Genomic DNA, 25,162 nt, shown 5'->3' with positions numbered 1-25,162 from the left:
TTAGTTTTTTGAGGAACCTCCATAGTGTTTTCCAGAATGGCTGCACCAGCTTGCATTCCTACCAACAATGCAAAAGAGATCCTCTTTCTCTGCATCCTCGCCAACATCTGTTGTTGCCTGAGTTGTTAATGTTAGCCCTTCTGACAGGCGTAAGGTGGTATCATTGTGGTTTTGATTTGTATTTCCCGGATGATGAGTAATGTTGAGTGAGCATTTTTTCATGTGTTGGTTGGATGTCTTCCTTAGACAAGTTTCTATTCATGTCTTTCGCCCATTTCTTCACTGGATTATTTTTTTGGGTGTTGAGTTTAATAAATTCTTTATAGATTTTGGATACTAACCCTTTATCTGATATGTCATTTGCAAATATCTTCCCCCATTCTGTTGGTTGCCTTTTAGTTTTGCTGATTGTTTCCTTCACTGTGCAGAAGCTTTTTATTTTGATGAGGTCCCAGTAGTTCATTTTTGCTTTTGTTTCCCTTGCCTTTGGAGACGTGTTGAGTAAGAAGTTCCTGTGGCCAAGGTCAAGGAGGTCTTCGCCTGCTATCTCCTGGAGGATTTTGATGGCTTCCGGTCTTACATTTAGATCTTTCATCCATTTTGAGTTTATTTTTGTGTATGGTGTAAGAAAGTGGTCCAGGTTCATTCTTCTGCATGTCGCTGTCCAGTTTTCCCAGCACCACTTGCTGAAGAGACTGTCTTTATTCCACTGGATATTCTTTCCTGCTTTGTCAAAGATTAGTTGCCCATACATTTGTGGGTCCATTTCTGGGTTCTCTATTCTGTTCCATTGATCTGAGGGTCTGTTCTTGTGCCAATACCATACTGTCTTGATGATTACAGCTTTGTAATACATCTTGAAGTCTGGGATTGTGATGCCTGCAGGTTTGGTTTTCTTTTTCAGAATTGATTTGGCTATTCAGGGTCTGTTGTGGTTCCATACAAATTTAAGGATTATTTGTTCTAGCCCTGTGAAGAATGCTGGTGTTACTTTGATAGGGATTATGTTGAATATGTAGATTGCTTTGGGGTAATATCGACATTTTAACAATATTTGTTCTTCCTATCCAGGAGCATAGAATCTTTTTCCATTTTTTGTGTCTTCAATTTCTTTCATAAGCTTTCTATAGTTTTCAGTGTATAGGTTTTTCACCTCTTTGGTTAGGTTTACTCCTAGGTATTTTATAGTTTTTTCTGCAACTGTAAATGGGATCGATTCCTTGATTTCTCTTTCTGCTGCTTCATTGTTGGTGTATAGGAAGGCAACCGATTTCTGTGCATTGATTTTAGATCCTGCAACTTTGCTGAATTCATGAATCAGTTCTAGCAGTTCTTTGGTGGAATCTTTGGGTTTTCCATATAAAGTATCATGTCATCTGCGAAGAGTGAAAGTTTGACCTCCTCCTGGCCAATTTGGATGCCTTTTATTTCTTTGTGTTGTCTGATTGCAGAGACTAAGACTTCCAACACTATGTTGAATAACGGTGCGAGAGTGGACATCCCTGTCTTGTTCCTGACGTTAGGGGGACAGCTCTCAGTTTTTCCCCATTGAGGATGATATTAGCATTGGGTCGTTCATATATGGCTTTTATGACCTCGATGCATGACCCTTTTATTCCCTACTTTCTTGAGGGTTTTTATCAAGAAAGGATGGTATATTTTGTCGAATGTTTTCTCAGCACCTTCAATAATTAAATGTAAATGGTCTATACATTTCAAAGGACATAGAGTGTTACAATTGATTTAAAAAAAAAAAAAGACTCATCTATGTGCTGCCAATAAGAAACTCACTTTAAACCTAAAGATACATACAGCCTGAAAATGAAGGAAAAAGATTTCCAGGCAAATAGAAAAGAAACAGGAAGTAATAGTTACATTAGATAAAACTGACTTTAAAACAAAGACTATAACAAGACAAGCAAGAGAATTACATAATGATAAAGAGAATCAAACAAATAGACATAACAATTTTAATTCTCTTTGCACCCAATATTTAAGCACCTAAATGAATAAATTAAATATTAATTATTAATAAATTATAACTTATTAATTATAGATTACATTTATAATTACATAAATTAAATAATAATTAAATATTAACATAAATGGAGAAATTGACATCATAAAATAATAGTACGGGACTTTAACTTCCCATTTAAAGCAATGGGTAGACCATCCAGACAGAAAATCAATAAGGAAACAGTATCTTTGAATGATCCATTAGACAGATATATACAAAACATCCTATCCCTGACCAACAGAATACAGATACTTTTTAAGTGCTCATGGAACATTCTCCAGGATAGATCACATGTTAGGTCACAAATACCTATTTTTAAGAATACCAAAGTCATATCAGTCTTCTTTTCTGACCACAACAGTAAGAAACTAGAAATTAATTACAAGAAAAGCATAAATATATCGAGGCTAACCAACATGCAACTACACAACCTATGGATCAATGAGGAAATCAAAGAGGAAATGAAAAAAAAATACATAGGGACAAATGAAAATAAAAACACAACAGTCAAAAATCTTTGGGACACTGGGACACAGGGGCACCTCAGTGGCTCAGTGGGTTAAGTGTCCATCCTATTCTTGGTTTCAGTTCAGGTCATGATCTCAGAGTTTGTGGGATCGGGCCCATGTTGGGCTCTGCACTGACAACACAGAGCCTGCTTGAAATTCTCTCTCTCCCACTCTCTCTGCCCCTCCACCACTCACACTCTCTCTCACTCTCAAACAAACTTAAAAAAAAATCTTTGAGACACAGCTAAATCAGTTCTAAGAGGGAAATTTATAGCAATACAGGGATACTTCAAGAACAAGAAATATCTGTGATAAACAATCTAACCTTACATCTAAAAGAAATTGAAAAAGAAGAGTGAACAAAACCAATGTTAGTAGAAGAAGGGAATAACAGGTCAGAGCAGAAATAAATGAAATAGAGACTAAAAATACATATATGAAAGATCAGTGAAGAGCTAGTTCTTGAACAGAAAACAAAATTGATACCCCTTTAGCCAGACTCATCAAGAAAAAAGGAGAGGACAGAAAGAGTGTCAGAAACAAAGGAGAAATAACAACTGACACCAAAGAAATACAAAGGATTATAAGAAACTACTATGAAGTTATATGCCAACAAATTGGACAACCTAGAAGAAACAGTAAATTTCTAGTAACATATACTGTTACAAAACTGAATCAGGAAGAAACAGAAAATATGAACAGACCAATTACTAGTAATGAAATCTAATCAGTAATGAAAAAAGTTCCAGCAAACTGAAGTCCAGAAACAGATGGGTTCACAAGTGAATTCTACCAACTAAGTTAATACTTATTCTCCTCAAACTATTCTAAAAAATAGAAGGGGAAGGAAGACTTCCAAATATAGTCTATAAGGCCAGCATTGCCCTGATACCAAAACTAGACAAAAATACCACAAGGAAAGAAAGCTACAGGCCAATATCCATAATGAACACAGATATAAAAAATTTTTTTAAGGAATTTTACTAGTTTATTTATTTATTTTGAGAGGGAGAGAGAGAGACAGAGAGACAGAGAGAGAGAGAGAGACAGAGAACAGGTTGTGGAACAGCAGAGAGAAGGAGAGTCAGAATCCCAAGCAGACCCCTTGCCATCAGCACAGAGCCCACTGTGGGGCTTGAACCCACAATTTGTGACATCATGACCTGAGCCGAGATCAAGAGTAACACACTTAACTGACTGCACTACCCAGATGCCCACAGATACAAAAAATCTCAACAAAAGATGGACAAACTGAATTCAACAACAATAAAAAAATGATTGATCACAATCAAGAGGAATTTATTCAGAGGATGCATTAATGATTCAATATTCACAAATCAGTCAGTGTGACATACCACATTAACAAAGGATAAAAATCCTGTTAAAAATTTTTTTAAAAAAAGGGGCGCTGGGGTGGCTCAGTCAGTTGAGCGTCCGACTTCGGCTCAGGTCATGATCTCGCGCTCCGTGAGTTCAAGCCCCACATCTGGCTCTGTGCTGACAGCTCAGAGCCTGGAGCCTGCTTCGGATTCTGTGTCTCCCTCTCTCTCTGGCCCTCCCCCCATTCATGCTCTGTCTCTCTCTGTCTCAAAAATAAATAAATGTTAAAAAAAACAAAGGATAAAAATCATATGATCATCTCAATAGATGCAGAACAAGCATTTGACAAAATTCACCATCCATTCAAGACAAAATGTCTCAACAAAGTGGGTTTAGGGAGAACACACCTCAATATAGTAGAAGCCAGATATTACAAACCCACAGCTAACATCATACTCAGTAGGGAAAAATAGAGCTTTTTCTCTAGATCAGAATCAAAACAAGGATATCTACTCTTGCCCCTGGTATTCAATAAAGTAATGGAAGTCCTAGCCACAGCAATTAGAAAACAATAAATAAAAAGCATCCAAGTTGGTAAGGAAGATGTTAAGCTGTCACTAATTGCAGATGACATGATACTATACATAGAAAACTCTAAAGGCTCCACCAAAAAACTATTAAAACTGATGAACGAATTCAGTAGGGTCACAGAATACAAAATTAACGTATATAAATGTGTTGCATTGCTATACACTAATAACAAAGTAGCAGAATGGAAATTAAGCAGACAATTCCAAATGCATCAAAAGGAATACGTAGGAATAAATAATTAGGTGAAAGACCTGTACTCTGAAAACTATAAGATATTAATGAGAGAAATTGAAAACAACACAAACAAATGGAAAGATATACCATGTTAATGCATTAATATCATTAAAATGTCTATACTATCCAAAGAAATCTACATATTCAATGCAATCCTATTAAAAAAAAACAACAGCATTTTGGGGCACCTCGCTAGCTAGGTCAGTTGAGCAGACATCTACTCTTGATTTTGGCACAGGTCATGATTCCAGGGTCATGGGATGAAACCCTGCATTGGGCTCCATGCTTAGCATATTAAGATTCTTTCTCCCATTGCCACTTTCTCCTACTCACACTCTAAAATTAAAACAAACAAACAAAAACAGTATTTTTCATAGAACTAGAGAAATAATACTAAAATTTGTATGGAACCACAAAAGACCCAGAATAACAAAAGCAAACTTATGAAAGAAGAACAAAACTGGAGATATCACAATCCCACATTTCAAGATAGACTATAAAGCTATCCTAATCAAAACAGTATGGGACTGCTACAAAAATGGACATAGATCAATGCATCAGGATGAGAGAGGCCAGAAATAAACCCACACTCGTAAGATCAATTAATCTATAACAAAGGAGGCAAAAGTACATAAGCATAGCATAAAGTTTCTTCAGTAAATAGTTTTGGGAAAACTGGACAGCTACATGTAAAAGAATGAAATTGGACCACTTTCTTACATCACACATAAGAAATACACTCAAAATGCATTAAAGATCTAAATGTGAGACCCGAAATCATAAAACTGCTAGAAGAAAACATATGCAGTAATCTCTTAGGCATTGGTCTTAGCCACATATTTTTATGTATGTTTTCTCAGGCAAGGGAAACAAAAGCAAAAATAAACTATTGAGGCTGTAACAAAATAAAAAGCTTTTGCACAGTGAAAGAAACCATCAACAAAATGTAAAGGCAACCAACTTAATGGGAAAATATATTTGCAAATGATATATCCAATAAGGGGTTAATCTCCAAGATATATAAAGAATTTATACAACTCAACACCAAAAAAATTTTTTTGATTAAAAAATGGGTAGAGAACCTGGATAGACAGTTTTCCAAAAAAGACATTACAGATGGTCAACAGACATATGAAAAGATGCTCAACATCACTTATCAAAGAAACACAAGTCAAAATCACAATGAAATATCACCTCACACCAGTGAGAATGGCTAGTATCAAAAAGTCAAGAAATAATGAGTGTTGACAAGGATATGGAGAAAAGGGAATCCTTATGCACTACTAGTGGGAATGTAAGTTGGTGCAAACACTATGGAAACTGTATGGAGATTCCTCAAAAATTTTTAAATAGAAATGCCATATGATTCAATAATTCCACTACTGTCTATTTACCCAAAGAATACAAAAACACAAATTCGAAAAGTTACCCCTATGTTTACTGCAGCATTATTTATAATAATAGCCAAGATATGGAAGCAACCCAAGTGTCCACTAGTTAATAAAGTAATAAAATATGTATACAATGGAATATCACTCAATCATAAAAAAATAAGACCTTGCCATTTGTGACAACATGGATGGACCTAGAGAATATTATGCTAAATGAAATAAGTCAGACAAAGATATATGCCATATGATTTCACTTATACGTGGAATCTAAAAAAACAAAACAAATATATAAAACAGAAAGAGACCCATATATACAAAGAACAAATTAGTGGTTTCCAGAGAGAAGGTGGGTGTGTGAGCTGGGCAAAATGGATAATGGGGAGTGGGACATACAGGCTTCCAGTCATGGAATGAATAAGGCATGAGAATAAAAGGCACAGCATAGGGAATAGTCAATGGTATTGTAATAGCATTGCATGGTGATACATGTTAGTTAACACTGGTGGTGAGCATAGCATAATGTATAGAACTGTTGAATCACTAGGCTATACACCTGAAGTTAATGTAACATTGTGTCTCATGTATAGTTCAATAAAAAAGAAACTTCTACTTATAAATAAATCTTGGGGATATAATGTACAGCATGGTAACTACAATTACCCATACTGTATTGAATATTTGAAAGTGGCTAGGAGAGTAGATTTTAAAAGTTCTCCTCACAAACAGAAAACTCTTGTAACTATGTGAGGTTATGAATGTTAACTAAATTTATTTTGGTGATTATTTATCAATATATACATATATAACATTTTTACATACCTTGAACTAATACATTTAATGTTAATATTTCAATAAACTACAAACAACACTATCTCCTAACTATTCAATCCAGAACTCACATCCATTAGGACCAGCTTGCTTATTATGTTGTCATATTTATGCTACCCCTGCTGACATAGATATACTTAATAGAAGTATGTTAAATACCATGACAAACCTCTGGCAAGACAAATCAAGAGAAGAGGAAAAATAAAAATCAATATTATGAATATAATGGGGGATATAACTAAGCAGTAACAAAACAACTAGTCACTAACAATTTTGAAAACTTAGACAACATGGAAAAGTTTCTTGAGAAAATATATATACCTTATGAGATGAGACTGTAGAAAAAATTAAAATCTTGGATAGTCCTGCAACTATTAAAGATAATGAAGCAGTGTTTAAAAACATTCCCCCAAGAGTGAGGTTAGGTAATAAGAGTAGTTCTAAGGATATAGATTTTTCTGGATATTAAGAGAAAAATCGGGCCTAATACATGTCAATAACATCAGAGAACATGTAAAACAGGAAAACAATAGTAACAATTATAAAAAATAAAATAATAAAACCTTAAATATGTATATCAGCAAAAGCTATTGCTTTTCTGAAAAGCTCAGGGGGCAATTTGCCTCCCCTGGGCTGCTCATGTGCTGATGTGCCAGGGCTGTTCTCTGGGGAAGAGGCTATTTCCATAAGACTAACCATAAACCACCACTGCTCACAACTTCTGCCAGGAAGGAAGAACACCTTAGTAGGGGGCATTGACTGAAATGAACAAATTGCAATACAGAAAATAAAGCAACTGAGTGGAAAGGAGGCATTTGTAAAGTTTTGGGAGTGTGAAAGTACTATTACCAAAGATTTCGAGATTTTCTTGGTTTAGGAGAAAAAGAAAGGTATCCCACTTTCCCCATTTTCAGGATATATTATGCAGTAAAACCTTGGCTTGCAGGCCTAATTCATTCTGGAACCATGATCGTAATCCAAAGCACTCGTATATCAAAGTGAATTTCAAGAACCATTGGCTCAGCTGTGATCATGTGACATTCGGCGTCACATACTACTTGTATTGCAAGACATCACTCATTTATGAAGTTAAAATTAGAAATGTTTGCTCATCTTGCATGACACTCACAACCCAAGGTTTTACTGTATATATTTTCAAAGCTCCTCCCCACCTTTACTTTCAGTAGGGCTCAATAATTTATTAGACATCATTTTTAGGAAGCAGGATGAAGTTTAGTGACTGAACTAGCTACACAAAGGGAGCTCAAACCTCTTTCTAGGAGTAAATATCTCTTTCTTCAGTAGCAGCACTGCAAAAAGTAACCTCACTGAACCACCTGAACAAACTTCAAAAGGAACTTCAACCACTCACCTGGATACAAGCCAGAGGCTCATTTGTCCAAATCGAATATCCACCAACTAAATATATTCTCTCATTATGGACAGCAACTCCAGATTCATTTTGGCCTAAAGTAAATTGAATGAAAAGAAAAAATAAATCCATTTTCCTTACATGTCTTAATTAACCCTTTTGCCACTGAGGGATACAATTTCCCCCTGTGGCACACTTGTATGCTCCACAGGATTTTCGCAGCAACTAATCACTGCTTCCCAGTACTCAGAGGGAAGAATTAACCACTCCTTCACAGAGAATGAATCTGTGTCAGGTCAGAACCAAGCCAAAACACGTACTAGCCAGCCAGGTTAGTAAATACAGCATTAAATGCAGCAATAATAAGCAATAACAAAATAAGAGTTCTATACTATGTTGTATGCCATTAACTTACAGTGGTGGAAATAAGGTATATTTTCGAAATGCAAAATACCTCTTGTACCTACAAATGCTTTAAGGCAAGTGCTTACATTTGTAAAGTAACAGCTGCAACCCCAAGAAGCCAATAAAACAGAGCCATGCCCCCACTGTCCCTCAAATGAAGACAAATGACAGAAAAGATTGATAAAGTTACTACCCTCCTTTTTTTTTTTTTTTTTTTTTTTTTTTACATACTCAACAGTTTTAAGACTATATTAAAGTTTCCGATCTGGGACCAGCTGCGGTAGTCCCTAGATACTGACACGCCAAAATGATGAAAGGTTCCTCCCCCATTTAAAAAAGAAGACAGAATAACTCACTACCACATATTCTTCCCTGGAGGCTATCAGAGAGTGAGATAGTCTCTTTTTATTGATGGGCTGACACAGGACTGACTGTGATAATAAATAAGCTGGATCCTATGGCAGACAGAATCGCAGATCCAGGGACCGAGGGGCTGAGGTACTACTATAGCAACTCAGAGAGAGTGAAGTCCTTGTACGTGGGCCCCAAAGATCATTTTCACAAAAACAAGAGCTCCACGCAAGGCATATAACCCTTTCACATTGGCACTCAGTGTTGCCTCCCCCGCCGTAGCCGTGAGTGGTTGAGCATCCACTCGGCATATTAAGATGTCCTCAGGTGCCAGTCCAGACCACCATTTTGGGCTTGTGATTTTCCTATTATTAGAGCAGCCTGGGAAGGACCTGATCCCCTTGGAGGTTTATAATACGAGCCAACAAGGGAAAGAAGGTTTTCAACTCCGTAAAAAACGTCAGGGGTAAGTTGTTCACAGCTTACCTTTTATTCCCTTTGAGATGAGGGTCCATACCTAGCGTTACTCTTGATAATGCTTGAAGGGGTATGTGGCCAGAAATACCACCAAACCCCTAGGCACAGAACTGCTCTAAGATTCCGTTGTTAGAAGAATATAGCCAGAAACTGTATGTGACAGTAACAAATAATGAAGACTCTACTCCTGAACTCAAATAAAAGAGGACCAAAAGTGAAAAGGAAAAAAAAAATCGCTTCTGTGAAGAGTTTTTAATTCTCTGGTTCCTCCTAACGATCAAAGTTCCTCTGTGAATACTTATTGACGAGAAAGGACTTGACATACCTCTCTCAGCCAAGCGAGAAGATGCACATAGGTAAGAGAGGCCCTGAGAAACTAGCTCAGCCACCTAATTGAGTGAAATTTTGTGAGATAAATAATGGGGTACCTTTCTGGTTAATAAAAGCAAGGTGTTCTGCCACCATGCACTTGATATTTAGAGATGCGCTGAAGACGTAAAAGAAAACAAGTGTGGCAATTTCTTGAATCTCTGCTTTTCCTGATTTACTTAGTCAAAGGTACTTGCCAGGGGCGCCTGGGTGGCGCAGTCGGTTAAGCGTCCGACTTCAGCCAGGTCACGATCTGGCACTCCGTGAGTTCGAGCCCCGCGTCGGGCTCTGGGCTGATCGCTCAGAGCCTGGAGCCTGTTTCCGATTCTGTGTCTCCCTCTCTCTCTGCCCCTCCCCTGTTCATGCTCTGTCTCTCTCTGTCCCAAAAATAAATAAACGTTGAAAAAAAAATTAAAAAAAAAAAGGTACTTGCCAGTCAACAGGTTGAAATTACAACGCGTCCACTGGTCGGTGTCTATGTTGTAAGAATCTATATGCCGCACAAGGATCCGGTCATTATTGTAGTCCAGGTCATTGCCTCCAAGAACATAAAGTTTTCTTTGAACAGCAGCCATGGAATGGTAGACCCTTCTCTGCAGCATAGGGCTGCGGCTTATCCATTTATTCTGGGGGAGGGAAAAAAAAAAAAAAGAAAGAAAGAAATTCAGGTGGATTCTGTTAACAGGCGACCTCCATGGCAGAAACAGCAGCGCCTCATTAGTAGCCAGGACTCTAATGTGTGTCAATCGCATTCTATTTGACTGTTGCTTACAGATTGAAAGGTAGGAGTGTCTTACCTGAGAGCAAGTGTGGATGAACCATGTATGCCAATTTTATTTTGCAACTTACATAAGGCATTTCCTCCTGCTGCATTTTATAGGTTGCATTTTATAGGGCATTTTTCATTTTATAACGGGAGCCCATGGAAGTTTTCCTGATGGTTTCTCACCCAAATGAGAAAACTTACACAAATTGTGGAAGAGTGAAAGCACCTGGCTAGGTATAATGATTAAGAAAACAGGTGCTTGGGGCACCTGAGAGGCTCAGCTGGTTAAGTGTCCGACTCTTGATTTTGGGTCAGGTCATGATCTCAGAGTTCGTTGACCTTGGGCTCTGTGCTGATGGTGTGGAACATGCCTGGGATTTTCTCTCTCTCCCTCTCTCTCTCCCCACCCCCACATATACTGTCAATCTCTTGCTCTCAAAAATAAATAAATAAATAAAACATTAAAAAAAAAAAGAAAGAAAACAGGCTCTGGATCCAGAATGCCTAAGTTTGTAACCTTTGTGTGACACCAAGCAATTTACTTAACCTCACTGTGCCTGTTTTCTTGTCTTTAAAGTGGGGGGAATCATACCTTACCTGACAAGCTTGTTGTGAGAATTAAATCAGTTAATACTCATGAAACATTTAGAAGAGTGTTGTCACACTTTTAAAAAATTATTGTGATAATAATCCTTGGCCACCCAAGGCCTCTACATAAGCTAGGGTTAGGGTGACTTTGCTGTTCTGTCCAAAATTAAACTTCCAAGATCAATGGAAGAGCTAAGATCTTGTTTCACAACAAAGTTCCACGTGGCCTTTGTATTAGTCCCTTTAACATATTTATAATTAAATCTTCTACCAAACTGGGGAAAGTTATTTCTTGGCACATGTTTGTTTGTTTTGGTAGAAAGCCAAGTTTTATACAACTTCAAGAATGGTGAAACCTCAACTATTTGGTCCTGGGTCATGCTAGTAATGGGAAAGACATGATCAACTCCTCTTAAATATGGCTCCTTTCAAAAATCTAATGTAAACTGCAAAATTAGATGAAAATCAAATACGACCTTAATTTTAAATCTCAACCAAGTAATGAACACGTAAGCAAACCTAACCATTTCCTTTCTACATGAACACTAACCTACAGGAAGAACCCGGATTCCTTTTTTCCAAGAAAAATTTGGATTTTGACTAGAAAAATCATATGATGCTTTGAATACTTAGAATTTCACCAGTTTACAACGCTGTAAAGGGATAAGCAAAAAAAAATTATATAAATATTGGTCCATTCACTAAGACCTATTACCAGGTCATTTCTAATTTCTCTTTTAAAGATATACTTAAAAAAGAATGGTTTGTACAGTTTGCAAGGCTTGCATTTACTTGCTCCCCCTTTTTAAACATGTCCTAAAAATCTCCTTCCAATCAAATGTCATCTTTAATAAAGTAGCCAAACCTTTCTATCAGATGTTCTGTGAAGAAATATCTTCAATACGCTTCACATGAGTGGACTTAACTCAAAACTCTGATGATGCTTTCCTCAGGTCCTTTCTATGAGGCAACCTATTCCACTATTAGGAATCAACGTGTGCATTAGTAGTCCGGTCCCCTGCCACAGGACTGTGGACGCCATCTGGTTTATAAAGCCTGCCTGCATCCCCTGATTATATCTTTAGCTTCCTTCACTGCCGTGCCTGCCAGGTGAGCCGCCAACCTCTGCAAAGGCAAAGAAACAGAGAGGCCTAGTGGGGTCATTCCTAATAAGCTAGCGTGTGAATACTAATCAGTGGTGGGGAAGCAGAGGTCACCCCAGCCTGCCTGTTGGCAGGTAGCGATGTGCTCTGTGGCAGATGGCAGGCATTATCGACTCTCCACAAAGGCCTAGAAGAGAAATAAGCACCAGGGCTGAATGATAGAGTTATTGAGATTCTGAGCAAGATGCAAGCAGATGTGATGTTTGCCAGTACCCACCGTAAACAATATGCCAGCAGAATTTTTAAAAACAGTGTGTGTATACAAACATGAAACAGAACTCATTTGAGAAATGTTAACACCTTCTTCCTCTTTAACCACGTGTGCACCAAACTCAAGCAACTGCAATTAATGATCCCTCTTGAGACATCTGGCCAATGGACATGTGGTCTCTGAAATCTACAGCTTCTAATGACATCAGGAAACACACTTGCAAAGAGAGAAATACCTTCGTTACATTCAGAATCAAATAATGTTGAAATAAAAAGATACCAAGCTGACTGAGGTCATTCAGGACGCACATTTGGTGGCCAATCCTGACCCAGGCTGCCAAAGCTAACCTGTCATTTCATGTTCCGTTATCTCCAGCTGATGAATGTTAAATCCCACGTTCGAATCATTTTGGAATACTGTCATATCATGAAAAATATTTACATTACCAAAATCACAGACATGGTGAAATTCTGAAAACATTTGCTAAGGCCACAGCGATTTTGGTAGAAGGGAAAGAGAGTAAAAATAGTTCTTCTTTTGGGGACAAAAAAACCACCGAGTGTGTATGATAAGTGGACAGAAGAAGGGACAGACACCATCAAAATGCTTCCAGTTCAGGCACCATTTGTTAGATGAAATACATACACTTTTTTCAGATACTTCTACTTCAGACTTGTCCTAGACACTGCTCTAGGACATTCTAGCTACAAGGAGTTAAATAAAAGTTATTATATTAGTTGGGAGTAATGAAACAATAAGTATGTTCCCCTCTTGGAAGGACACGCTTTCTAAAAGGACATAGCAACAGGACAATCAAAATCCTTTCTTTGGATGCCTCTGAATATGAACAGTCACTTGAGATAATGGAACTAAAGGGCATTTAACTCATCAACATATTTACCCTTCTTTCTACATTATGCAAAACTCTGAAAGAGTTAAGTATTGTGTATAGCATAAAACTAAAGGAGCTGAAATTTTGTGTGGAAAAAAAAAAAGCAACGGAAAGGCAGTCTATCCAGATGCTTCCGTTTCTCTATACAAGTTTAAGATGCACGTGTGTGTACAGACTTGGCATTTCAACTACTAATTACTGTGGAAATCTTTTAAAATTCATTTTAATTAAGGTAATGAGTTTTTCTTATATGATTCTTACCTGGTTAGGTTCATATACCATTAGTCTGTTCTGATATTGTGCTGTGTTAGTTACTCCACCTGTAATGGATTAACATGTGTTAGAGCTTTCATGAATACGAAATAGGATATTCCAACATAAGAATGAGATACAATTAAAGGAAAATTAGCTACTGCTGAGGATCTGTTTGTATACCCTCGTGGTGAACCCATGACATAATTAAGAAGCTTATTGTTGAAGCAGTTTCATTTTCAAGAAACATTTTAGAAGCAATCCAGTTGAGAGCAAGCAACAAGTATGCTGAGATTACCAAGAGGCTCCAATTCTGACAAGCTGCTCTGCATGGCCAGAATGAGGGGCAAAGTATAGCAGGGAGTGGGAATTAACACAGCACACATAGACAAATCTCTATACAATTTATGCCCAGGACAGAATTACATGGAAAGTTCTTGTCCTTTGGCAATTTTAAAGCTCTAACCTTCTGTATACTAACACACTAATGTCTTGATATCTCTTTGGAAGAACCATATCTAAGAAAAGGCATTACTTATCAAAAGAATTCTAAAGCCAAAGCTGTCCAGAAGAATATGATGAGAGCCACCAATGTGAATCACACATGTAATTTTAAGTTTTCCAGTAGCCACATTAACAACTAAAAAGAGGGGCACCTGGGTGGCTCAGTCAGTTAAGCTTGGTTTCAGCTCAGGTCATGATCTCATGGTTCATGGGATCAAGCCCCATGTCAGGCTCTGTGCTGACAGCATGAAGCCTGCTTGGGATTCTCTCTCTCCCTCTCTCTCTGCCCCTAACTCACTCACACATGCAAGTGTGTGTGCACACTCTTCCCCTCTCAAAATAAATAAACCTTAAAAAAAAAAAGAAATAGTGAAAGTAAACTTAACATAAATTTTATTTAACTCAACACAGCCAAAGTATTATCATTTCAACGTGAAATTGATATAAAACTTATGGAGGTATTTTATGTTCCTTTTGTTCAAACTTTCTTCAAAACCCAATGTATATTTAACACAGCACATTTCAATCCAGATTAGCCACATTTCAAGTGCTCGCTAAGCCACATATGACTAAGAGCACTGTGTGTAGTTGTTGTTAGCAACTTTTCTAGAGCCTTCTTGACAAGGGCTTAGATCCAAAAGACTCAGGACCTTTTGATTAGTCAAGAACCACTAAACGATCATCACCTTTCTAACAAAGTTTCTCTTATCTGTCCTCATATTTTCATGTTTGTGATGTACACTGATCCCCATAAAACCCAGAAACTACTGATTCTACTTTAGTTTTTACTATCAAATTGAAAAACTAAAAAAAACATAGATCAGCACTATGTAAAAATAATACTAGGAGATATTAAATGTTAAGTAGTAAAATAACAAGACTATGAGAACTGCCCTCCCCCAAAAAAATCTCTTCAGAGATTTTTGCCTTATACAGAGTTCTGGATGCTGGTATAAAATGAATAACATTTTATTTTTTATTATTATTTTTTTTTAATTTTTTTTCAACGTTTATTTATTTTTGGGACAGAGAGAGACAGAGCATGAACAGGGGAGGGGCAGAGAGAGAGGGAGACACAGAATCGGAAACAGGCTCCAGGCTCTGAGCCATCAGCCCAGAGCCCGACGCGGGGCTCGAACTCACAGACCGCGAGATCGTGACCTGGCTGAAGTCGGACGCTTAACCGACTGCGCCACCCAGGCGCCCCTGAATAACATTTTAATAAGTAGCACATAGAAGCAGCTAATTTTGCAATAAAAATATAAAACTGAGCCACACTACAAATGTTTCCTATTGAAAATTTTTAAGTCAAAAAGTATGTACTATTACAATAATGAACAAAACAGTGTTAACATTTTTCTCAGTATGACTCAACTTTACACAGGTTTCTTTCTTTCTGTCTCTTAGGCCCCTGACATCCCTCTCCTTAGAGCTCTTACTTTAGAAAACCTGTAAATTCTTTCTCTGCCTCCTTGAGATATAAGCCATTTAAGAAGCTTCTTGCAAGTTTTACAACCCAGGAAGATCTTCCTCCCAGACCTAGGAGCCATCCCATTGAAATGTAATCATCAAGGAAGTAAATGTCCCTATCTCCCAGTTTCTATGGAGGGTAGGAGCCTCATGTTGATGGGTGCCAATCAGAAAGCAAGAATGGCCCAATCACTGAGAAAAACATTTACAAAATCAGAGGTAACTGAATGGGCTCATTATATCACATAGATCAACCTTCCTCCAAAACTCCTTCAGTACTTTTCTACTAGCTCACCCCAGTGCTTAAAAACCCTCTTGCCTCTTGTTCTTCAGAGGAGTTGATTTCAGACTGCATTCTGGTCTCCCTCCCCTATTGCAATATTGTCTTGGACAAAGTCTTCCTTATCTGCTTAACTTTGTCCAGTATAATTTTTGCTTTGACAGTTCAAATACCTTGAATAGGTCACTACCATCAACTTCATGGCCAGGAGTCAAATCAACCAGAATCCAGAGTTTTAGTGCACAATCCTCAGCTGAACTGGAACAATCCATCAATACTAATGGATCCATAAAGGGAAGGGAACATGTTCAGGCCAATCATTACTCTCTTGTTCACCCCCAATAAGGAGATTATATCTTTAATATAATTGACCATGGCTTTTATTAACTGGAGGGCTTTTTTTAAATATATTCTCTCTGAAGCTTACAACTACTTTTAAGATCAATGAAAGCTTTATCTGCAGAGTAAGTTCACAAGGAACAGAGAAACGAGCTTCCTGCCCTCAAAGAAAGTCTTCTCTGCATTTCTTAAAGAATGTCTCATCTTAAAATAAAACCATAGGAAAAGAAAATACACTTAAGAAAGCTGGGGCTGAAATGCCTACACAGTCAAAATGTTTGTCCAAATAAATACAGAGGCCTGATTGCTTTCTTCCCAACCTTCCTTTTCTTACCTGATTAAAAATTGAATGTCCAATAATTCTTTCTCAGCATAACTACACAAGAATAATCAAATCTATTGAGTGAGACCTCACAAGTCTTCAGGGTTAAAATGATTGCCAAGTGCTTTTGATCTGGGCCATAACCACCAGATTAATGTCCAGCTCGCCTATAATCATTTCTCCAAATGAGAGGGAGCAGAGGGCAAAGCTCCCACCCAATATTTCAAAACTTTGACGGTTTTTCTCCTTGTTTTAGAAATATGGGACAGAATTAATATCTACTGCAGTAAACTATCTATTTATGACACTATTTGAAAATATTTACACTACTATATGTATCAGAGTGTGCCCATTATAGATTAAATGTACAACCAATGGATTAGAATGTAGCTATTACATCCTTTCTCCTAAGCCAGGCATACAATTTATCTTCATGCTCTTCAGAATTATTATTTACTCTCTTTTACAGATGCATTCGTAATATTTTTTTCCCTTAATCTGCACGTGGTAATTAGATTCCTTACCCTTACATACAAATTTTCACTCACATGACAATGCTTAAAAATGAGATACTGGGTTACTAGGTGGAAGTAAACATAAAATTCCTAGTTAGTTATTTGGTTGATTACTTCTGGAATGCTAAACCACGGGAGGTGCCTAAAAAACCCAGTGTTGTAACTTTTGCCAAGTCAGGATTGCAAGGGAAAACCTTAGAAATTGGTCCTATTGTTTCCCTTCTTTGAAATAATTTCCAAATGATCACATAAATAAAAACCAGTTCTTCTCAGTACAAAAAATAAATTTTAAAAAAGCATCCAAGTTCGCAGCCCACACGGCTTTAGCAGTGTTATGTGCACAGCTTATCATTACATTCTCTTCACATAACACTCTTCACTTTTAGATTAATCTGTTGAAATGAGATGCTAAGGATTTGCATACAGATTTGACTATACAAAAATAGATATGGAATTAATAACAGTCTCTGTATGTTTTAATTTCTCCTAGACTGGAGTACCCTTGCCTGCAGCAGTATTCCTGGCTTTGAAAGTCATCAAGCTGATTTGCCTGCTCTGGGTTATGATGCCACATGCTGCTATACTGTCCCCTGCAATCAAAGCACTTGCAAAGATAGATTCTATGCCTCCCTCTATCGAGTACATTTTATAGATTGGCAGTTTTGATCTCCCTCCCCCACCCCAGGGGGGGATAATCTGCATCTTAACAGCTTTCTATAGATACATTTGTCATTAAATATGCCATCTCGTATCAGCATCCATTTTTAAAGCCAAGTTTTCCCTAACTTTGAAGTGCCACAGTCGAAGTTAAGACTTTTCAGCCAAAATTGAAAATGAACAGCCCTGTCTCATACTTTTGAACTGTGACTTAAAGATATACTGCAGGTTCCCCCAAAGTCAAATAAGTCTTTAAAAACTGCCAGAAGGAATGAAAAGTTACCACCATGCTACCAGCAATGAGAAATGCTTTCTATCATCAAGACAAGAGTAAAACATTTTTCTTAAGCTTCCCTGTTCGGCTCCTCACAAAACGTTGTGACAAATGGATGAATGCATACCAGAGAAAGGATGACAGGTGACTGCCAAACAAGCAACTTTTGCCTCCACTGCTGGAATTCACTGACTCCCAAACTCATTGCGCTCAAAAGCAAGAACTGGTCAAGACTAACAATGTCTACAGAATAGTGTGTTTAGAAAAACAGCTCTTAGTATGCATTGGTCAGGATAGGTCAAGTCTGGTGGCTCTGCTATTTTTTTTTTCAAGGACAGAAAATACATCTGTTGATATAGAGTCCTATACTACACGCTTTAGCAGAAACCTATGGTACATAATACAGCACTGGTACGCTTACGAGGACAGAGCGGACAGAACGGTACCCTTACTAGGACAGAGCGGGATGCAAAGAACTGAATGTGTCCATGCTGTCAGGAAAGACACTCCAAGCTGGAACTCTGCCAGCCGACTGAGGATTGTGGAAAACCATCTAAGTTCTCTGCTACTCTCCCGGAGGCCTGAAGTGCCCAGCTTTATGCTAGACTAGCGGGTTAGTTTCCGGACAGGATGCGGCATCAACCCCACAGAGGTTCCTTTATGACTCTATCCTTGTGGGGAGGATTTAACACAACCAGGCTCAGGTTCCTCATATGCAAACTAGAGATGACGATCTCTCTCTTACAGGTTTGGTATAGTCTTACAGAGTGCATGGTATACAGGCAATCCACAGAGGAAGTTTACTATAGCACTGTAGTCATTTATTTATGGAAATTTCTTATCTTTTCCATAAAAAAGTACAAACGAGTATATATGGAATACTGAAAAAATAACGAAGTATAGAATATTGAATTAATAGATAAATGAATTTTGTAGTCTGAAACAGATTTCTTATTTTTGTTCCAATTACTAGAATTACTGGCTGGTTTATAAGGTACCAAAGGCTTTTTCCTTTAATGGTAAAGCTTCTCCTCCATATGTTTGCTCTAATTCTCAAAAAACTAAAACTTCACACTTATAGTCTAATTATCAAAGGAATGACTGGCATTAGTGTGAGTTCATATTAGTCATTTTTTAAATAGAACCAAACTCATTACTAGTCCCTAAAAATAGGGACACCATGGGTATATTTATGATAAATAATATTTACATTAAGAACACTTTCTTATTATCTATTTTTTCACATTAGACTGTCCATATTTTTAGTGTTTATAATGCTACCTGAACAATTAAAGCCAAGAATATTTCTACTAAATTAGCATCTTGAATAGGAGCATACTTAATCCATGCATTAAATTAAAACTATTATCCTTATTATTTCTGTCACACTTGAAGAAACCACACAAATGGATAGGTAATGAATAGACTCAAAATCCGTAAAGGAAGTCTCAAATTTACAAAATATCTATAAAGGGTTGAGGCACTTGAAAATACAAATTATATTTATGTCACCTAGAGTGAACAGATATAAACTTGTGACCCAAAACATGTAAGTAATGCACCATGTATTATTTAAAATAAATGAAATAATAAATGAAGGGTAATATCTACCACAGTGCAGATGTTAGCTGCCCTTCAGAATATCAATAATATTGTCTCTAACTCCCAATTACTCATTCTATAGATTGCTGTAATCCTGCCTCCAAAGATTTCTGCATGGTCCAAGCAGGGTTAAGCTCTCAAGGTCACCTCTACCAGTCTCTGGTGTCCTGGCTTGCTATGTTCTTGTTGGATCTTTTTTTTTTTAATGTTTTTTTTAATGTTTATTTATTTTTGAGAGACAGAGAGATACAGAGCGCGAGTGGGGAAGGGGGAGAGAGGGAGACAACAGAATCAGAAGCAGGCTTCAGGATCTGAGCTGTCAGCATAGAGCCCAACATGGGGATCGAACTCACAAACTATGAGATCATGACCTAAGCCAAAGCTGGACGCTCAACCAACTGAGCCACCCAGGTGTGCCTCTTGTTGGATCTTTTATCCCTCTCCAGCCATCAACCAGATTCTTCAGCCATTGCCCATTTCCCTGATGTAGATTTAACCTTCTTCTCTCCTCTTGGGAACAAAGAAAATGACATATTTCCCATATTCTTAGGTAAGTAATTCAGCTCACTCTTTTTTCTACCTTTTTTTTAATGTTTATTTTTGAGAGAGAGAGAGAGAGAGAGAGAGGAGGGGCACAGAGAGAGGGGCACAGGAGAGGGGCACAGAGGATCTCAAGTGGGTTCTATGCTGAAAGCAGAGAGCCCCTATATGGGGCTCAAACCCACAAAACACGAGATCGGGACCTGAGCCGAAGTTGGACACTTAACCCACGAGAGCCACTTAGGCTCCCCTTTACGCTACCCTTTTTTAGATCCATCTAGACAGACACAAATGGATCGCCTAAACAAAGGCTGTTGTCTCCACAAAAAGGTAGACGTTATGTGGCTCAAGTCGTGCCCTGAGAAAAGTGGTCAATTAAACCATTAAAAATAATCAAATCATTGTTGATCTAAACAAATATGTGGGTATGATGATTTTTCAGTGTATCTTTTACTTTCAGTTGTATCATTTGGGAATTCTTTTTATAATGTAAGCATCTGTTTTTGAGATCTTTGTTGTAGTGATAAACAACTGTATTGTTTAGTTTCTTGGGAAAAGCATGGTTTTCAAAAACCAGAGACACAGAGATCAAATTCCAACTTTATCAAATACTAGTTGCGTGATCTGTGAAAATCACTTAGCATCTTTAAGCCTCATCTTCTGAGCAGCAATGTGAGGGTAAATAAAATGCTACTTCTTTAGAATAAAGGGAAGTCCATTTAGGCTAAAACCTTTGTTAATTATTCTGGAGAATGTAAGTGATCTGATTTGCTTTCTTCAAGCCATTTAGCTCTTTTATTAATTTTTTTTTCCTTTTAGCTCTTTTAAAATCATTGTAGAATGGACATTTCTGTTGGCTTCATCTCAGTACAACACTGCAGTGGTTTCGTTCTTATCTTTTTCAGATGGGGAATGGTAAAGGCAGGGGCAGAAGTGAAAAGAGAAGATAAAAAGTAAGTGCTAGAGACAGACGGTTTGTGAGAATCTAAAGCAACAAAGAGGATTTCATTCTTAGAGGACATTCCAGGTCACTAGGAACTTTTAAGTTCATAATGCCACATTATCAAGCTCCAAACCTATATCAGGCAGATGGCTTCCTCACATGGAAGCTGCCTGCAGGGTTAACAGACACTCTCTCATGTACTTACTTGAATAACTCACTTTGTCCTCCCTCAAGCAAACCTTACGTCCTTCACACTCACCTAACCCAACAAGCTGAACCCCTTCCGATAGGATCCTTTGGACCATTCCCAGCCTAAAAACCTTCCATCTTGAGTGAATCCAAGGATCTGCCCTCTCCAATTCTCTGCTGAATACCACCAAAAACTAGGACAGAAATTTACAAACTGGGCCACCACAATTTTGTGGTTTCCAACCTTGGTATGAGCTCTGACAATTTTTAAAACATGTCCATTCCCTCTGTTTTCTCTCAGAGGCTTTTTTCCACCCAAGGCCACCTCCCTCAGACCCTCTACACTAGTCCTGACACCACACAACCTCGACAGACAACCTTGTCTCTCACTTGACTCTATCGACAAGGAACCTCCTCAGGTTGCTGCCCCTCATCTGGGAGCTGACTTAGGTCCACATCCCGCATCATCTCCTGCCCTCCAGGCTTAGAGTCTGAGGGGTTTCCTCTTCTGTCCAAGACAGAACCCCTCCCAAACCCCTCCTCCTGTGGTATCCCATGGACTTATTACCATTCATCACCATTCCTGGTACCCAGGAGGTGCTCTCAGCCTTTACTAACCAAAGAATGCCCCATTGCTGTCCCCTTCTATTTCGCTCTCTCCTTTCCCTTATCTACCAATTTGCTTAATGCACTTGTGTCCTTTAAAGAGTTCCTTCCTTTGACACTGGATTTCCTCTTCTAGCTACTCTCTTTTCTCTCAGCCAAACTTTCATCCTTTTCTTCCCTTCCTATTCTCCTTTTTCTTCCTAAAGCCAAAATGCTGTGTATTAATTTATAATTAAAAAATGTAGCAGGGCAGCTGGGTAGCTCAGTCAGTTAAGTACCTGACTCTTGGTTTTGGCTCAGTCGTGATATCACGGTCATGAGTTTGAACCCCTAACAGGGTCTGTGCTGATGCTGTGGAGCCTGCTTGGGATTCTCTTTCTCTCTCTCTCTCTCTCTCTCTCTCTGCCCCTCCTCTATGTGTTTCTCTCTCTCTGTCAAAATAAATAAATAAACTTAAAAAAAGAAAAAAAGAAAAACCGTGGCTGTCACATGGGCTGAAATATGTGTGTACCTAGAAACAGCACATCCTCTCCCAGTAGGCAGAGGATAATAATCAGAATGTTGTCTGGCAAGCTCGGATTCAGGGAGTGAGCTCTAGGTGATATCCCGACTTCTGGCCTATACCTGCAGTTTGTACTTCCTCACTCCTCTTTCACACCCTAAACCACTGCATTCTAACTTTCACTTTCTTCTACTCCCCTAAAGCTACTTTCATTGAAATTACCAAGTAGTTTCTGAGAGAAAATTGCAGAGAAATATTCTGGACCTTGATGTCCCAACAGTATTGGACACCTCTCACCACGCCCTTTCTTTTTTGCTTTGATTTCGTTAACACTTGTCCTCTGACCTTGCCCATCCCACATTCTCAGGCTCCTTCCTCAGACCCCTCCTCTGCACCCTCCTCACTAGCATCTCCCAACTTTCCGCCTTGGCCCTTTTCCAGTCCAGCTCTTGCCCATCTGTCTCCTCACACTCTCCACTGCCTCATTTTATCTCATCTTGCTGTGAGACTCTCCTCTCGTACATTTGTTCCGAAAAGCAGAAGAAAAGGTGCTGTCTCTGAGTCTGAGGGGCAGAGGTTTTGGTTCTAGCCAGTGAAGGGTGGTTGAGTTAAAGCTACAGCTGAGTGAGTGGGGTCTGGGGAGGCGTGGAGGGACACTAGTGTGGGGTACAGGGAGGGCTTGGCGAGCTGAGTAGATCCCACACAAAGTTCTCCTGTCAACTGGCTTCTTCCCATAGGGTTCAGCTGCCTGGGCACAGGCACAGACAATTGGACCCCTGGGTTTGTTCAAGAGCGAGTGCTTGCCAGAGGGCAGGAGAATTATTGAAATGATTGGATCGTGAAGCCCACTCATGATGACAGGGAGGGGTTAATGAGTAAATGGGAAGCAGCCCAGTGGACCTAAGGCCAAGTTAGGAAGAAGGTGCTGTAAACCTTTGTGAAACCTGCATGAAGTACCCCCTGCTTTGCCCTACTTCTGTCCCCAGGAAAGACTTCTATCATCACATATATCACACACTATACTAGAATTATCTGTTGAGGCTGTTCCCTCTACTACACTGAGTCCCAGTGCAGGACCTGTGTCTCATTCTTTGTCACTCCACACTACCCTGGTAGAAGACTAAGGGTGGTTAGGAAACTAACTCAGGGTCTCTTGGTTGGTGAGAAGTTTCACATGCTCTGTGACGTCAGGACACCATAAGCCAGCCTCCACTGCACCCCCTGTTAATTCCCAATGTTTTATATGTAATTTTTTGGATGAGAGTAAAATAATATTTACAAAGATAGAGAAAAGCTAAAGCTACAGCATTTAAAAAATGTTTATGAAATTTTACATTGTTCTAATTTTAATGAGTATTAGAAATCCAAAGTCCCTCTAGTAGGTCTGAATAAATTAAAGTTATTTAAAATGGGGCAATGTAAGCTTCATATAAATTTAATCAAGATGAAAATAAACATATCTTCTAGGGAGTTAAAGAAAGAAGCTTTAACAAATGTTCTTTCATTAATGAAATATCTGAAAAGCTCTTTTGATTGTCAGCTCCTAGAGGGTAGGAAGTGTGTTTGCTGAATTAATCTTATTTATCTAGGAACCAGCACAAGACTTAATAAGGATGTAGCATTCACCAAGAGAATCAGGAAAGCACTAAATACTGCTTTTGAGTAAATACAGTAGCATTTGTCTTATTTTTACAGTTTGAAAGCACTACTTTTGTGGTTAGCTTCCCATTATCTTGGTGCCATTTGACAAGAACGAAAAGGTAAGCTGTTCTGCAAGACGAGCTCAGGATTAATTTTCACTCACAAAAAGGGATCTTTTTAGTAGTTCACAAACAATATCTCACAATGGAAAACGTACCTTTTAAAGCACAACTGCAGGATATTTAATGCTCCTTTTGCTTCAGTATTGTGAATTTCAAGTAGAAATGATGTGGAGCATTTGTGAATTGGGTCATAGTGTCAAATGCTACAGGAGCCTGTAAAATTTGACTATCTCTAACATCTTAAATTAAATGCTAATGGGCATATCCATACAGCCTGCTTTTCTGAATTCATCTCTGCTTGTCTCATTTTAAAAACCATGGACAGGTTTCAAGGTGTCCTGACCCCAAAATGGACAGAGAAAAGGGAGGGAGTATGGGGAGGGAGTGAGCACACTAGAAATACTGAATCTCTAAAGAAACATTCACTTTGTGTTTTATGGAACAGAAATAAGCCCCTAAAATCCACATTCTAAAATCTGTACTTCCTACAACTCAGACAAAGCTTGCAAACAACCAGGAAGATGGCAATGACCTAATCCCCCATCAATTAAATTAGAAATACTTGATTATTTGGTAAAGGATAAGGAACAGAGTCAAATATTTTTATTTGCAACAATAAATCTGGGTAACACTTCTAGATCTGTGATAGGGCGACATATACCTGCCTTGTTTTTTTAAGGGGTATACCTAGTTTTTTTAATCTAGTACCCCTCCCTATCCATGGTTAGATTCACAATTGATTTATGACAAGCTGGTCCTGAGGAAAGAGGCAGACGATTGAAGGTATTAGAAGTGTCACTGGTGATTTCCTTTTCTTTCCAATTAAAGGTATTGTACTGTATACTGGGAAGTGAGTTTTTCATCTCAAGTACACAGTGGGGAGAAACAAACCTGAGAAAATTGGGATTGTTTTCATT

The 25,162-nt window shown here is 38.3% G+C and overlaps 1 protein-coding gene across 14 annotated transcripts in view; it reads right to left on the bottom strand.

Moving 5' to 3' along the window:
- The window catches only part of KLHL32 (kelch like family member 32), a 242,419-nt gene that overhangs the window by 26,465 nt on the left and 190,792 nt on the right, over positions 1-25,162 (bottom strand). For 12 of the 14 annotated variants that reach the window (XM_045499089.1, XM_045499085.1, XM_045499082.1 and 9 more), the window contains 3 exons: positions 13,749-13,807; positions 10,301-10,493; positions 8,266-8,360 (listed from right to left, as the gene is read on the bottom strand). In XM_045499089.1, the coding sequence (XP_045355045.1) occupies positions 8,266-8,360; positions 10,301-10,493; positions 13,749-13,807 (347 nt within the window). Of the gene's footprint in view, positions 1-8,265; positions 8,361-10,300; positions 10,494-13,748; positions 13,808-25,162 lie in introns of those variants that run through there. The other 2 variants (XM_045499092.1, XM_045499094.1) reach the window with 1 other exon arrangement.

This window comes from Leopardus geoffroyi, chromosome B2 (assembly GCF_018350155.1).
Source record: "Leopardus geoffroyi isolate Oge1 chromosome B2, O.geoffroyi_Oge1_pat1.0, whole genome shotgun sequence".
Classification (NCBI taxonomy): domain Eukaryota; kingdom Metazoa; phylum Chordata; class Mammalia; order Carnivora; family Felidae; genus Leopardus; species Leopardus geoffroyi.
This window is presented reverse-complemented; position numbering and strand designations above follow the sequence as displayed.